General features: G+C 40.5%; 2 protein-coding genes across 3 annotated transcripts; both read left to right on the top strand.

Annotated features, from left to right (window-relative positions):
- The first annotated feature begins 278 nt into the window (after positions 1–278).
- On the top strand, positions 279–2,494 carry lsm14b (LSM family member 14B). Its single transcript, XM_058052210.1, has 8 exons — positions 279–456; positions 534–694; positions 761–896; positions 965–1,159; positions 1,286–1,369; positions 1,440–1,601; positions 1,665–1,794; positions 1,880–2,494. Exons 1-8 carry the CDS (start codon positions 336–338, stop codon positions 2,037–2,039), a joined length of 1,149 nt encoding a protein of 382 aa, XP_057908193.1. The 5' UTR covers positions 279–335; the 3' UTR covers positions 2,040–2,494.
- Positions 2,495–4,276: 1,782 nt separating this feature from the next.
- Positions 4,277–14,642, top strand: LOC131104847 (calcium-responsive transactivator-like). 2 transcript variants are annotated; one of them, XM_058052420.1, is made up of 11 exons: positions 4,277–4,421; positions 4,903–4,979; positions 5,063–5,147; positions 5,323–5,449; positions 6,653–6,907; positions 8,612–8,776; positions 9,472–9,573; positions 11,162–11,254; positions 11,325–11,441; positions 11,524–11,642; positions 12,339–14,642. In XM_058052420.1, exons 1-11 carry the CDS (start codon positions 4,353–4,355, stop codon positions 12,363–12,365), a joined length of 1,236 nt encoding a protein of 411 aa, XP_057908403.1. In that variant the 5' UTR covers positions 4,277–4,352; the 3' UTR covers positions 12,366–14,642. The 2 variants fall into 2 exon arrangements, with proteins under 2 accessions (XP_057908403.1, XP_057908402.1); XM_058052419.1 differs by lacking the exon at positions 6,653–6,907.
- Positions 14,643–14,652: the final 10 nt, after the last annotated feature.

The raw sequence follows: 14,652 nt of genomic DNA, 5'->3' as shown, positions 1-14,652 counted from the left end.
GTTGTCAGCGACCTCTAGTGGGGACGTACTTAATGTTTAGTAATTGAAACTCTGTTTCCGACACGACACAAGTGACTGTTTTGTTTGTGTTTTTGTAGCGCTCACTTTACATTAAAATCTGAAAAAGATCAACAACTGAAATTCGATTGCTTTTAGCCAATTTACAATTAGAATTCCAATTAATCATATGTTTCGTAGGCTAATTACGGGCGTGTCTGACAGGTGCGACGAAACAACGGTGGGCGTGGCATATCTTCACCGGTGGACACTTCAAAATGCAAGCGTCGAGCAAGGTAAGGATTATCTGTACACTGATGCATTTTACTTGATTAGACATGACTTCAACAAAGCCGTACATTGGCTGCAAAATTGGGTTGCTTTCTAAAGCACAAAATCGCTATGAGGGTATTTTGTATACAATTGACAAAGTGGACTCCACAGTTGTGCTGGCGAAAGGTGAGTTTTATAAAACTCAGCTCACATGGGAACTTTTAAGCTCAGTTTGGCTTACCGAGACGTTTTCTCCTGTTTAGTCAAATGTTATGGAACGGAAGGGCGACCTACTGACAGACCTACACCACCCAAAGATGATATCTACGAGTATATCACCTTCCGGGGAAGTGATATCAAAGATATCACATTGTGTGAGGCTCCAAGGCATCATGGCTTACCTGCAGATCCAGCAATAATTCAGGTAGTTTGATTAATGCAGTTAAATGACCAGATTATGTGGTATTATTTTTTTTCTTCTCATGTTAAGTCCCAGTCATCCAGCCCAGGACCATCAAGTGTCTATCCACCTTTTGGGCCATTTAGTCCAATACAACTACCTGCCATCAGCCAGCTTGCAGCCAGTTCCCTACTTAATCAACAGTATGCCGCAGCTCTTGGCCTAGGTACATAAGTGGCAAGTTTAACTTTTAACCAGTTGATATGTTTTAACAACCATTTATTCCTTATGTAGGTCATTTGCTTCCAGGCTTGCATGTTCATAGAGGCCCAATGGTGGAAAAGGCTGTTCAAACTCTCCGTGTGGAAGACTTCAGACAGAGAGGTTTGACTGCTCCACAGGAGCAGGACCAGCACTGGGAGAAGAGAAGGCCCTTCAGGACCAGAGGAGAAACAACTACTAATGCCAGAAGGGGCATTGTATCCAGCAGTAAGTGTGGAGATTAACAGCAATAAGGATTATTTCGTCCTAAATGTAGATGTATGAAGTGGCCCATTGTATAGTTCTTAAATGAATGCTGCCTTTTAAAGTGAGCATGCATATTTTATTTCAAAGTTAGGTCAGGCCCAGTGGTGCCAACTGCTCATCAGTCTTCTCAGCAGCAGAAAGATGAAAACAGGCCTCCTACCAGACGTCGAGGTAACAGTTCCTCAAATGGCAAAGAAATCCTACAACATGAATGAATGAATGAATGACCATTGAGTTGCAGGTCCCCGAAGACGCAGAAATCGTAGTAGGGGTCCACTGATGGTGGCGAAGTTTCCCTCAGCCACACTCAAGTTTGACACCGACTTTGATTTTGACTCCTCAAATGCACAGTTCAATAAGGAGGAGCTGGATCGGGAGGTGCAGGACAGGATGAATATGAAAGGTTGGTTTGTTCAGCACAAATGAATTGCAAGTAAAAACTTTAAATCTGCATGTTTGCCTACAGGTGCAAATAATACAGGAGAAAAAATAACAGATGGAGCACACCTGAATAAAGGCGATCATTTTGGACCAAAGTGTTACTACGACAAAGCAAAGTCCTTCTTTGATAATATCTCCTCTGATAAAAATCTTAGGTACTGTAAAGAGTACTATATCCATGACCCACTCACCACATGTATTATTTAATGCTTGTTTTGTTTTGTCTGCCACTCATTTTAGGCTAACATGGGCAGAGGAACGTAAACGTAATCTGGAGACCTTTGGGGTCCCTGGGCGGTTTCGCAGGGGCCAAGGCTTTCGAGGTGGATATCCTGGACAAAGAGGAGGAGGTGTAGCTCAGACTCGAATTCCATCCAGAAGCGGCAGTGGACAACTGTAAAGGTCAGGGTTACTGTATGAGGGTGCGCTCCCATACAGTACATACCTGAATAGTGATATTTTTGTAATAATTATGAAATGGGGCTTTCCCATTTAGTGTAAAAGTTACTTTATAATCATCTGTTTGAGGTGGTTATTTTACACCCACATTGCCATCTTTAATTTTCATTTGAAGTTAATGCCACTAATTTGCATAGGACTGTATAGTTGTCCAAGGTAGTTTTTTGTTTTCCTTTTTAAGAAAAGTGAATGTCTAAGTTTTCTGTGACTTGCAGATTATCCATTGTTAAAATGTTTGTATTGGCTCCGGTGCTAATGGTGAGTTGAACTGTTTTTTTCTGCATTAATTGTTTGGCAAAGCTGTAAATGGTGACCTAATTAACCTGCCCTTAGATGCTTGAGGCTATTTCACTTTATTTCAGTTATATTTCAGCCGTGAGTAAAAATGATGTAAATAAAGAGGAAACTGCTGATACAATTGTCGAATATCAATCAAAATCAAAAATGCAACCAAATGATAGCTCAACAAACCAGGCCGTAACTGCATACATGCGTATTTTAAGAAAATTAAAGAAGCAAATAACATGAACAACATACAACTCTAAATTGCTAACGTGAGTAGTGGTGTTGCTCATGGTCAACCAACATTGTGTGAATAGTGACACACACGAAATTGTTTCATCAACAGTGGTGTGCAAAAATGTTTCCCCCTAAACCAAATAACCTGGTTGGCCCACCCTTAGCAGCAACAACTGCAATCAAGAGTTTGTGATACCTTGCAGAATTCCTGTGATTCAACCACATTTTCCAGCATGAACTGCCTTTTTAAGGTCATGCCACAGCATCTCAATAGGATTCATGTCAGGAATTATTCAGGACTTTGACCAGTCCAAAAACTTGATTTAGTTTTTTTTTTTTTTTTTTTTTTTCAGCCATTCAGTGGTGGACTTGGTGGTGTGTTTTGGATCATTGTCCTGCTGCAGAAACTTGAAGTCACAAACAGTTGGCCGGACATTCTCCTTCAATATTTTGTGGTTGACAGCAGAATTCATGCTTCCATTAATCACACCAAGTCTTCCACGTCGTCCTCAGACCGTCATACTACTACCACCACATTTTACTGTTGGTATGATGTTCTTTTTATAGGGTTACTTTTACGCCAGATGTAATGGGACATGTATCTTCCCAAAGGTCTTGGGGATCATCAAGATATTTTCTGGCAAAATTCAGATAAGATTGTTCAGCAGTGGGTTATGTCTTGGAACTCTGGCATGCAGGCAGAGTCCTTTTATAGTAGAATCAAACCAGCAAACCTGGCCTGCAATTCTTTGGATGTTGTTGTGGGGTCTTTTGTGATCTCTTGGATTATTTGTTGCTCTGCTGGTTGGTCGGCCACTCCTGGGAAGGTTCACCACTGTTCTATGTTGTGGCCATTTGTGGAGAATGGCTCTCACTGTGGTTTGCTGGAGTCCCCAATAGTCTCGGTTATGTTTTAACAGGGGCCACACAGTCAGGAAATCGGGAAGACCTGGGTTTGATTCTCCGCTTGGCTTCTCTGTGTGGAGTTTGAATGTTCTCCTTGTGCGTGTTTGTGGATTTTCTCCCGGTACTCCGGTTTCCTCCCACATTCCAAAAAACGTGCATGCTAGGTTAATTGGCAACTCCAAATTGTCCATAGGTATGAATGTGAGTGTGAATGGTTGTTTGTCTATATGTGCCCTGTGATTGGCTGGTGACCAGTTCAGGGTGTACCCCGCCTCTCACCTGAAGTCAGCTGGGATGGGTTCCAGCATACCCCCTCCCTTAGTGAGGATAAGCAGCATAGAAAATGGATGGATGATTGGATGTTTTAACAGGGGGACGATTAGAATTCTATCTATATAATTCATCCATCCATCTATCTCACACGCACACACACACTTTTCTCAATACATCATCTCACATTTGAGATGCCGTCTAGTGAGAGACTGATTGGCTTCCTTCAATCATAGGATGGAGCGAAAGCGGTAGGCTGCATGCTGCCTGGACCATACCAAATGACGAGGTGGGTGTCTTATTTCGCATCAGCTTACATCTTAATATTTCTGTATTTATCTGTCATGTGCTTGCACACAATAGCCCCCAAAACACCTCTTCTTGTATTACATTGCAATAAATTAAATGTTTTGAAATTATATTTCCAAACGCGCGATCCCTGCAATGTAACATCCCCATTTCTCTACAGTGGTTAAACTAAAAGCCAAATACAGCGCTTCGTTGGGGATGATAAATTTTGTAATATAAAAGAGCGCGTTTTTGTTACCCATATGATAAAATGTCGATGTCGTTTTCTTCGGCGCGTCCCAGGAATAAAGGAGATGTGTCGCAGCAAGCGATCCAGAAGGTAACAAAATGATGCAACGTTTGTGTTCACTAGTCGGGACGTGATGGGAGTGTTCGCTCAGACACTGGAGAAAGTAGCCTGTGTTTATTATCAGGAGAAATGACAACTGCTATTTTATCGACATAATCCAGTGCCAATTAAATAGCTACCAATTTTTAAATTATTAACACATGCCAAACGCTTCATTCTTGCTTATTATTTGGCAGTTTTTACAAGTGCATGCAGGTGTTTTGTCATTTTTGAGCAGTTATTTTTCGAAAAATTTACAGACATTGCCTGTGCATTATGTGTTGTGGTTAAATACACATTTACCGTCAAAACCCTCACCTCCAATTACATTAATTTGATTATAATATCTGTCTTGGAGGCACACTTCCAATGATGTTCCAAATGACCAAAGTGCAGCTGTTAAAACAAGTTGAGGTCCTCATGTTTTATTTTACCCTGACATTTTTCCACAAAAGTTGTTTTCTCTCCAAAGATGCTGGATGAAAACCATCATTTAATACAATGTATCATGGACTACCAAAGTAAAGGCAAAGCGGCTGAATGCACACAGTAAGTGTTGCTTTTGTTCATGACTTATTTAAGTCATGTGAATGTCACACTGCAAATATTGGATTTGTTGTGCATTTTGGTAGATATCAGCAGATTCTGCACAGAAATCTTGTTTACCTGGCGACAATAGCGGATTCCAATCAGAATATGCAGTCCTTACTTCCTGCTGTGAGTATTTTTGAGTGTTTCAACAACCACATCCCTCACTTTTCATTTAGCTAAGAAAAACCTAATCGTAATCTAACTAATAAACATGGGACGTAAATGATATCCAATTGCATAGTTCTACTTTCAGAAGAAGAGAGTGAAAAATCATTGAATCATTTTGTCTTTCCATGTGCAGCCTCCCACTTCAAATATATCCATGGGTCCTGGAGGAATGAGTGGCGGACATACGCAAGGCAATCTCAATGACAACATGGGGCCAGGTTTGACGTCGACAGCGATGATGCAGGGTCAAATGAGCAATGGTGAGCTAGTAACGGCACGCTTTTCATGGACACTCACACAAGGCTTCATTCTGTTCAATGTGCTCGTCTGATCCTGACTTTGCTGCATGTCGGTTTATTGTAATGCTTTTATTCTTATATGTTGCATTCATATTTTTACACCAAATATTTTTTTTCAACCAACCATCACATACAGTACTTCAGAGGTTCTCAATTATTTTCTGTCACGCCCCCTCTGATTTGAAATACTTCTGAATAACAGAGAGAGCGATATGCCTTTATTAAGAGGAAATTTCAGATTTCCTTTTCATCTGTCCATAAATATGGACAGTATGATAAGCATACATTCGGCATACATTTGCACAAGTAAACACATTTCAAAAACATGAACACAAGCGGCCTGCACGGCGGTTAAGTGGTTAGCTCGCAGACCTCACAGCTAGGAGACCAGGGTTCAATTCCACCCTCAGCCATCTCCTGTGTGGAGTTTGCATGTCCTCCCCGTGCATGCGTGGGTTTTCTCCGGATACTCCGGTTTCCTCCCACATTCCAAAAACATGCTAGGTTAATTGGCGATTCCAAATTGTCCATTGGTATGAATGTGAGTGTGAATGGTTGTTTGTCTGTGATTGGCTGGCGACCAGTCCAGGGTGTACCCCGCCTGAAGACTGCTGGGATAGGCTCCAGCACCCCCCGCGACCCTTGTGAGGAAAAGTGGTAGAAAATGAATGAATGAAATTGTCCATAGGTATGAATGTTAGTGTGAATGGTTGTTTGTCTATATGTGCCTTGTGATTGGCTGGCGACCAGTCCAGGGTGTACCCCGCCTCTCGCCTGAAGACTGCTGGGATAGGCTCCAGCACCCCCGCGACCCTCGTGAGGAAACGCGTATATGTGTGTCTTTGGATGTGTGGTGCGTGGCAACAGGTCAGAGTGTCCTGCTACAGTAATCTTTGGGAGAAGTTGTTAGATCTGTGTTAGCCGTGGGGGGGTAGGCTGAACTACAGATTCTGTCATGCCCCCCCGGCAGTTAACTGCACCCACCAGAGGGGGCGCCCAACTATTTGATAAGCACTGAAGTACATCATTACCACAAAGATATTGCAACCTTACACGACCGTGCAAGCTTAAGATGAACTGAATGTGGTTCCCTGTTTAACCTGATGCCGTACCACAACGGTGTGTGTGTGCCGGGCACTTCTGACTATGAATATGTGTCATCAGGCCCGAGCCATGACCCCATGCAACACCAGTTTGCTCAGGTGCACCCGACTTTTCCCTCTGCGTCCCTCAACTTGCCTGCCAGCAGCTACAATAGCTTGGCCTCAGCCTCCGGCTACAACCCCACTGTGTCCTCTTCTCAGGGCAACATGAGCCAAGGCCCTGGGCCTGGCTATGGCTATGCCTCCTCTTCTTCCTCCACACCCTCCTCCTCTTCTTCTTCCTCTTGCAGCAATCTCAACATGCAGTCCAGCCAAGGTGAGCCGGGTATAGAGTTGCTGTATCACCAGGACACTCAGAAAAGAACAAAAATGTTAACATATAAGACTGAACTAAGAAGACACCCTTTTTGTTTTTTCAGTGGAAGTTGTTTTTTTCTGAGATTAATGAAATAGTAAAACATCCAGGTTTACTTCTTACTTCATTCTTTTGTGAGCAAGGGAATTCTTTAGTATGCTATAACCATTAATCAGGTTAATGAGGTTCATTGCTGGTAAGGCGCTTACTTCTTTGGAGTTGTTTTTTATGTTAATACAGATTGCTCATTAAGGTGATAAGGAAAAAAAAGAGAGTAATTCACTGATTTTCAAATACTTCATTCATTTTCTACTGCTTATCCTCACGAGGGTCACGGGGGTGCTGTCTTCGGGTGAGCGGTGGGGTACACCCTGGACTGGTCGCCAGCCAATCACAGGGCACATTTAGACAAACAACCATTCACACTCACATTCATACCTATGGACAATTTGGAGTCACCCGGAGAAACATGCAAATTTCACACAGAGATGGCCGAAGTTGGAATTGAACTTGGGTCTCCTAGCTGTGAGGCCTGCTTGCTAACCACTCGTCCGCCGTGCAGCCATTTTCAAATACTTCTTAATCTCTATTTATTTTATTACTGTAAGTGAAAAACATTTGTGTTCTTCCCTTTAATTTGTATATGTAAGTACATGCAGTACATGCAATATATCCTTTTCTAGGAAATCTCTGTTTCATTGTTGTAAAAGTCTGATCACCTCCTGGTGAGCCTGGGTATACAATCGAGAAGTCAAATGCATTCATTCATTTAGCAGAGCATTAATATATATTGCATTTGGCTTGGGACGCACGGTGGTTGAGTGGTTATCATGTTTGCCACATAGGAGATCGGATAGACTTGGGTTCAAATCTCTGCTTGAGTCTCTCTGTGTGGAGTTTGCATGTTCTGCTCGTGCGTTGGTTTTTAACATGCATGTTAGGTTAATTAGCGACTCCAAATTGTCCGTAGGTATGAATGTGAATGGTTGTTTGTCTATATGTGCCCTGCCATTGGCTGGCAACTAGTCCAAAGTCAGCTGTGATAGGCTCCAGCATACCCCGCAGTCCTAATGAGGATGATGGATGGATGCATTTGACTTGCCGAAAACAATCAAACAAACCGTTGACTTTTGACAAGCACCTTTCAGCTCACGCCCTTCAGGATGAAGCGAGTACTTCGAGCACCCACTGTATGACATTTCTCTGAGTTTTACTGTGCAATTAGCAAGAATAATGATGCCACACTGACAAGTATTAATATTTATTTTATGTTATAATTATTCTTTTCACTCTGCCTTCCTTGACTGCACGTCACTGCTGTTAATGGAGGCTCGCACGTTCAGTTCATCATCAAAATAACTTGCACTCGCCATTCATTCTCCAGGCTTTGCCTTTTCTTATTTCTGACCTTTGACCATGAGATGCAGCCTTCCTCTGCTTGTGATTATTTTTCAGATTGTTCATGCACCAACTTTTTGGGCTGTCACAATTTATTTTTTTTTTTGCTATGAGCACTTTTGGCTTTTTCCTCAGTTGTCCTGTTTTATATGTTGATTGATTCACTACTGCACTTCTTTTATGCTACCGAATGGTAATATATTGAATGCTTATGTACATATACTGATGTATGAGATTTCTCCACCAAAAATTCCACTTCCTTCCTAGTCTCCCTGCTACACCAACAAACTACAACGCCACTTTATTCCTCAACCGCCTCTGGAAGCCAACATTATCAGGGACAGCAGACTATGGGCATGATGGGTCAGGGCAGTCAAGGAAACAGTATGATGTCCCAGAGGCCCATGGGATCTTACCGCTCTGCACAGCCAGGTACTGTGATTCTCCTTATACTTTCATTTGTGAGTTGAGCTTGAGTTTGAGTACTCAAAAGACTCAAAGATAAATGGCTCATCAGTGTTTGCAACAGATGGATAGCTTTTCAAGTACTGTGTCTTAGAGAAATGAGGCCGCCCTGTAACTTTAAGAAGCAGACTGGCGACATATCACTTGTCACTTGAGGGTCATGTCTCTGTGCCTAATAATAGCGCCACGTTGTCCTATTACATCGTTTGATATGGGTAGAGGAGACTGAAGTCAGATATATTGAAAGGCTGGGATACTGTTTCCAAGGAAACAAGCGATGATTGCAAGACCTCATTCACATTGGTACTTTAATTTCCTTCGTGATACGGTGAAGGGTTTATGACTGTTTTCTCTCCGATGACTGGCTCTTCTGAAAGAGTTTGGTGAATAAACCTAAAGGAGAAAAAAGACGCAATGGAATCTGGAGTTTCCGCACACCACGACAGCAATGTTCAGATACTCCCTCATAAACTACTTTAATAAATCCTTATTTTTTTTAGGTTTGAAATTTGGATGATACAAATATTCAACAGCACAACCACATCATGTGAACACATCGTTATTACGCAGTATGACACACATACTTCAGTACTGTAGTCCTGGCACTACACCTTAAGTCTAAACATCTTTTTGACCAATCATGGTGTCACCTTTCTTTGCAGGATCTGCACAGCAGTACATGGGACAAGACGAGTTCTACGGAGAGCAGTATGGACACACTCAGAGCTCCAGCGAGCCCATAAACCAGCAGTATTACCCTGATGGTAATCTTGCACATTCATAAACTTCAAACACACAGCTCTCAAAAACACAAATCATAAATTTTCTACATGGTGCCATATTAAGCATCAGCACTTTATGACTCGTTGTCTTGTGGGAGAGAGGAAAACTGTGTCTGTGTCCATACTGTCCCCTTTGGTGTGCCGGAATTTCAGATTTCAGACAGCGTTGTAGAGGTGTTTTGGGTGTCCAAGCACACGTTTGGGTGTTTTGTATGTACAGTATAGTAATTTGTAAATTTCTCAGTAATTCAAGGTTGAAAGGAAAATATTTAAATGTGATGTGGTGGTGATTTTGCTTCTGTTTGTGAAAGTATGGTACTAGGCCTGTCACGATAATTGATAAATCGATTAATTGAAAAAAAAAATCATAATACAGTAAACCTCGGATATATCGGAAATTCGCTCACAACGGACAGATAAAAAAGAACCAATTTTTCTGTAATGCATTTCCAATAAAAATTCATTGCATATATCGGATTTTTTATAACGGATTTCGCCTATTTCGGACAAAATCTCCAGTCCCGTTCCAATGCATTTCCATGAAATTTCCCTCGCATATATCGGATGACCGCATCGTGGCGCTCCGATTCACCGAATCGTGACAGGCCGCTATACGACGTCATTTGCAGCGTTTGCAGCGTTGCCTGCGCGTCCAGGTACATTGGAAACATAGTCAAGGAAGTGCCTTTTTATAACGGATAAAATCCGATTTACGCATATACCGGATATAAATCCGATATATGCGTAAAACGGACATTTTCCGGTATACGCATATAACGGATTTCGCTTATATCGGACAAAACCAGTGGGAACAATTGAATCCGATATATCCGAGGTTTACTGTACTGCCGGCCTTGATAAATTGGCATATGCACGTATGCCTTTTTCGCGTCTTTTTTCCCAAACAGGACAAGAATTAACTGAGAGAATTAACCCTCCTGTTTGCTATTAAGCCTCTTTGTCCCAGTACGTAGACGCGGGGCTTCTAGTCATCCATACACAGACAAGAAGCAAATGAAGGCACAAAAGCGATGGTTGCTAAGTCGAATGGCACAGCCCCACGTGTGCAGTTTTCGTCTCGACAGTCAACATTTAAGGCGTTTGGTAGCGAATTAAATGTAAACGAAGCAGTGCAAAATGATGCGAGCTCACAGACACTGTCGTTCGCTGCATTGCAAAAGAAATACAACCTTTCAATACAGTTGAAAAGTTAATATTTCTGCAAATATTATAAATATTTGACAGACAGTACGACTTGCCTGAGAGAACCATACATGTGCATGTCACTGAACTGTACTGAATTGTACATTTACAATTATTGTAGCCTGTGTACCCTTGTGTACACATAGAGGTAATTGAAACAACAAACTTCATGGCTCCAAGCAATAATTCCATTCAATTGGAGGGATTTCAAAAACAGCTGACACAAACTGTCACAATTTTCCAAAAATCAAAATCAATTATTAACATTGCTCCAAAGCACAAACTAGTATTTTATTCTCTTAAACATATCAGGACAGGTTCTATCTATTAGCTGTTATTTGCATGTGTCCAACATTGTACCTGGCAGGTCACGGAGAGTATTCGTATCAGCAGTCGTCATATGGTGAGCAGGGTTATGAGAAGTCCTTTGATGAGTCTCCACAGCATTACTATGAAGGAGGTAAGAGTTATTATTATCCGTTCAACTGAGTGATTACCTAACGTGATTTTTTGTATATTGACATTTGCAGGAAACTCTCAGTACAGTCAGCAGCAGTCTCAATTTCAGCAAGGTTCTGGTCAGCAGCCTTTCAGCCAGCAGCAGTTCTCCTCTCAGCAAGGCTACAGTGGGCAGCCACAGGGATATGGTTTGGAGAAGCACATTTAGTATGCCTGCACAAGCCCAAATGCAAATTAATGAATACACTGATTTTGCCTTATACACTGTAGGATCTGGCCAGAGTGGATCCTCGCAGTATTCTCAGTATCAACAAGGTCAGTACGGGTCTTACCGCTCTTCCCAAGGAGGACCAGGAACACAGGCACAGAGGCCCTTTCACTATGAACAGGTATGGATTTTACAGAATTATTCATTCATAGTCATTTTTGTAGCACTGATTCTGTTCGTGGATCACATCTTTATCCTTTTTCTTTTTTATATACCGATATAGAGTCTTCCAATGATAAAAAAATGACTATGTAAATAAGCTGAGTTGCGTGTCTTTGCTAGATAAGATAAACCAAATGCTGCCATAGTGAGAAGGAACATTAATTTGGGGAAGTATTTACTTGGCGGACCACTCCCGTTATAAACAATAAACCGCCTCCTCCCGAACTAAACCGGTTGAAATGGCGATAGACCTCGGCGCTTGAATGGAAGCTAGCAGGGTTAGCTTAGTTTAGCATGTTAGTGTGGTTGCATGTGCGACTCGGGGTGGATGCGCATCTTCACTGCTTTTAATATAAGGAGTGTTTTTAATGCCTGATACACGTTTATAATTGTACTCAACTCTTTGTACAGTATACAATACTTGTTTGCCGTCTGAGTAAATAAAACTATCATAATATGCAGTAGTAATTGCATGGGTGACTACATCTTCGTTAATTACAAGCACAGGCATTACAGTTTGTTTAATATTTAGTAGAGGCTGACATCCCATTAGAAAGGTTTGCCAGATTGTTACCAATAAATTATGTGTATTCCGTTATATGGCTTAAAGTTTGTAATTGTCTCTCATCTTATATAAAATATTTTTACATTGCAGGGTCAGTATGGAAATTATCAGCAATAAGGTACCACATCGGTTTCCTGATCGATGGATTAAAGTATGAAAGCAGCTCCAGTAATGGGAATTTTCTTGGTAAAATTACATCAGATTAATTATTTTTTCATCAGTTTCACCAAAAACAGTAATGTTTTCCATGTTGCCTGGCTGCAGCAACTACATGGTGTGATTCTTCTTGTTGGATTAAAAAAAAAAAGTAAATTGAATGAAATTTAATCAGGCACTAAAAGCAACTACTAAGCCAGAGCAATTTGTTTTATTGTTGCCTTTGCTGCTATTTAATTGCCTTTTACTTGCCTTTACTCTTTCCACTGCTTTCATTGTATTTTTTTTAAGAAGATTATTTGTTTTGTTTGAAAAATAGACTTTTTCAATAATTAAAAAGCACACATCAGCCTTGAATTACTTTCAAGGCAGATGTGCCTTTTTTTGATTGATTTAAAATGCAAGCTTTGTGCTTTACTCTTTTGGAGACATTATTCACACAGTTGCCCATCACACATGATTAAAACATTTGATTGAAGACAAGGCACAGTCATCTAATGATATTTAATACAGTTACACATTTCAACATGTTTTGTCTGTAATTTTGTCTGTTTTTCAATGACAGTGGTTTATTTAATGTATTTTTTTTGGCGAATAGTAGCATGACTAAAGCAGTTCTTATAACACAATCCTCAGAAATCCAAAGCAACGCAGGAACTGAACTACACTCAACAAAAATATATATGTGGCACACCGGTGCAATAATCATACTGTTTAACCATCATTTTAATAGCCCACACCTATGATGTGGATGGATTCTGAATTCCCACTACCTCAGATTCAGACAGATTTATGAACAATATTTCAGAGAAATAGGCCTTGTGTTCATAGAAAAATGGTAGTAAAAACAAGTGTTGCGTTTCTATTTTTGTTGACTCAGTGATAGTGTAATACCCAAACACAATTCTGCCATGTGTTTATATTATTTTCCATAGAAAATGTTTTAAGTTATTAAGCATTAACCTTTTATTTAGATTACAAATTTTAGATCACAACTATCTTGAATAAGAATAGGTATTAACAGTTACACTGTACTGCTCCAGTAGGTTAAAATTACAAATCAGGAATAAGAATTGAAGTAAAGGTTTTATACTGTATTTGGTTATTTGTACACACTCGATTTGCTTGAAGTATTTATTCAAGCATGGCATTCGATCTACTGTATGTTTGTCTGTGAGCATATACGGCCATATACACAATGTATCCAGTGTATTCCTAACTATGAACCATATAAGGAAGTCCGCTCCTCTGTGATGTCACAAAGGAACGGTTTTAACCACGCCTTTTCAAACTGAGCGTTTTGAGCCATCCTAAACTTCTTTTAGGTTTCACTTCCAAATGCGCAAACCTCATTATCTGAAACTTTGGCATCATTTAACATGAGAATACAACATTCGAACTACATTTATAGGTCAGAAAAGTGGAAAAAGCGTAATAGGTCTTTCCTTTGTGTCGTATGGCCGCCGCATCGGAGCCGCGACTGATTCAGTGTGAGCCCAGGGTTATACAATATGTGTTTACAAGAGGCTTATTGACTAATTATTGTCGATAATTTCAGCTGGACCACATTCAGTATATGTGGTGATGGAGTAAACTTCAATGTTTCTGATGTACTTCAAATTGTCTTCTTCTTCACTCGGTTATATAGTTCAGGAATTACTGTTTGTGATATTTACATACATGTACGTTCTGAAATGTTGTTTTTTCAACCATATTAAAAGGTTGCATTTCTTTTACAATGTAGCGAGCGACACTGGCTATGAGCACGCACCATTTTGCGCTGTTTTGTTTATATTTACTTTACGGTACATATATCGGTGATACATCATAATCGGCCTGCCGATAAATGGGTCAGGCTCTAGTTTGCAGTATGTCCTTAAATGACGTTACCTCAGATGCATAATAGGACAGAGACATTGCTGTAATTTTGCATGCAGTATGATACATGTACTTACTGTACGTGTCATTTATACATACACAGCCATTAGACAGACGGACTGACTATGTTCCACAACAACAGTGACAATCACTTTGCAATACAATACATTTGTCTCAGTGTTTTACTGTTAATAGAACAACATCGTGTGTTGACAACACGTGTATGTGCGTTTGAATGAGAACGTTGGGAATGAAATGGAAAATTCTAATATGAATGTGACTTTGTTGTAAGCTTGCAATGCGTAGGATTTTTTGCTGTCTTTTATTACACTTGTTATATAAAATTATACTGATACCCGATGTGTCTGTT

This window comes from Doryrhamphus excisus, chromosome 16 (assembly GCF_030265055.1).
Source record: "Doryrhamphus excisus isolate RoL2022-K1 chromosome 16, RoL_Dexc_1.0, whole genome shotgun sequence".
Lineage (NCBI taxonomy): Eukaryota > Metazoa > Chordata > Actinopteri > Syngnathiformes > Syngnathidae > Doryrhamphus > Doryrhamphus excisus.
The sequence above is the reverse complement of the archived record's forward strand: the minus strand, read 5'-3'. Positions and strand labels throughout refer to the sequence as shown.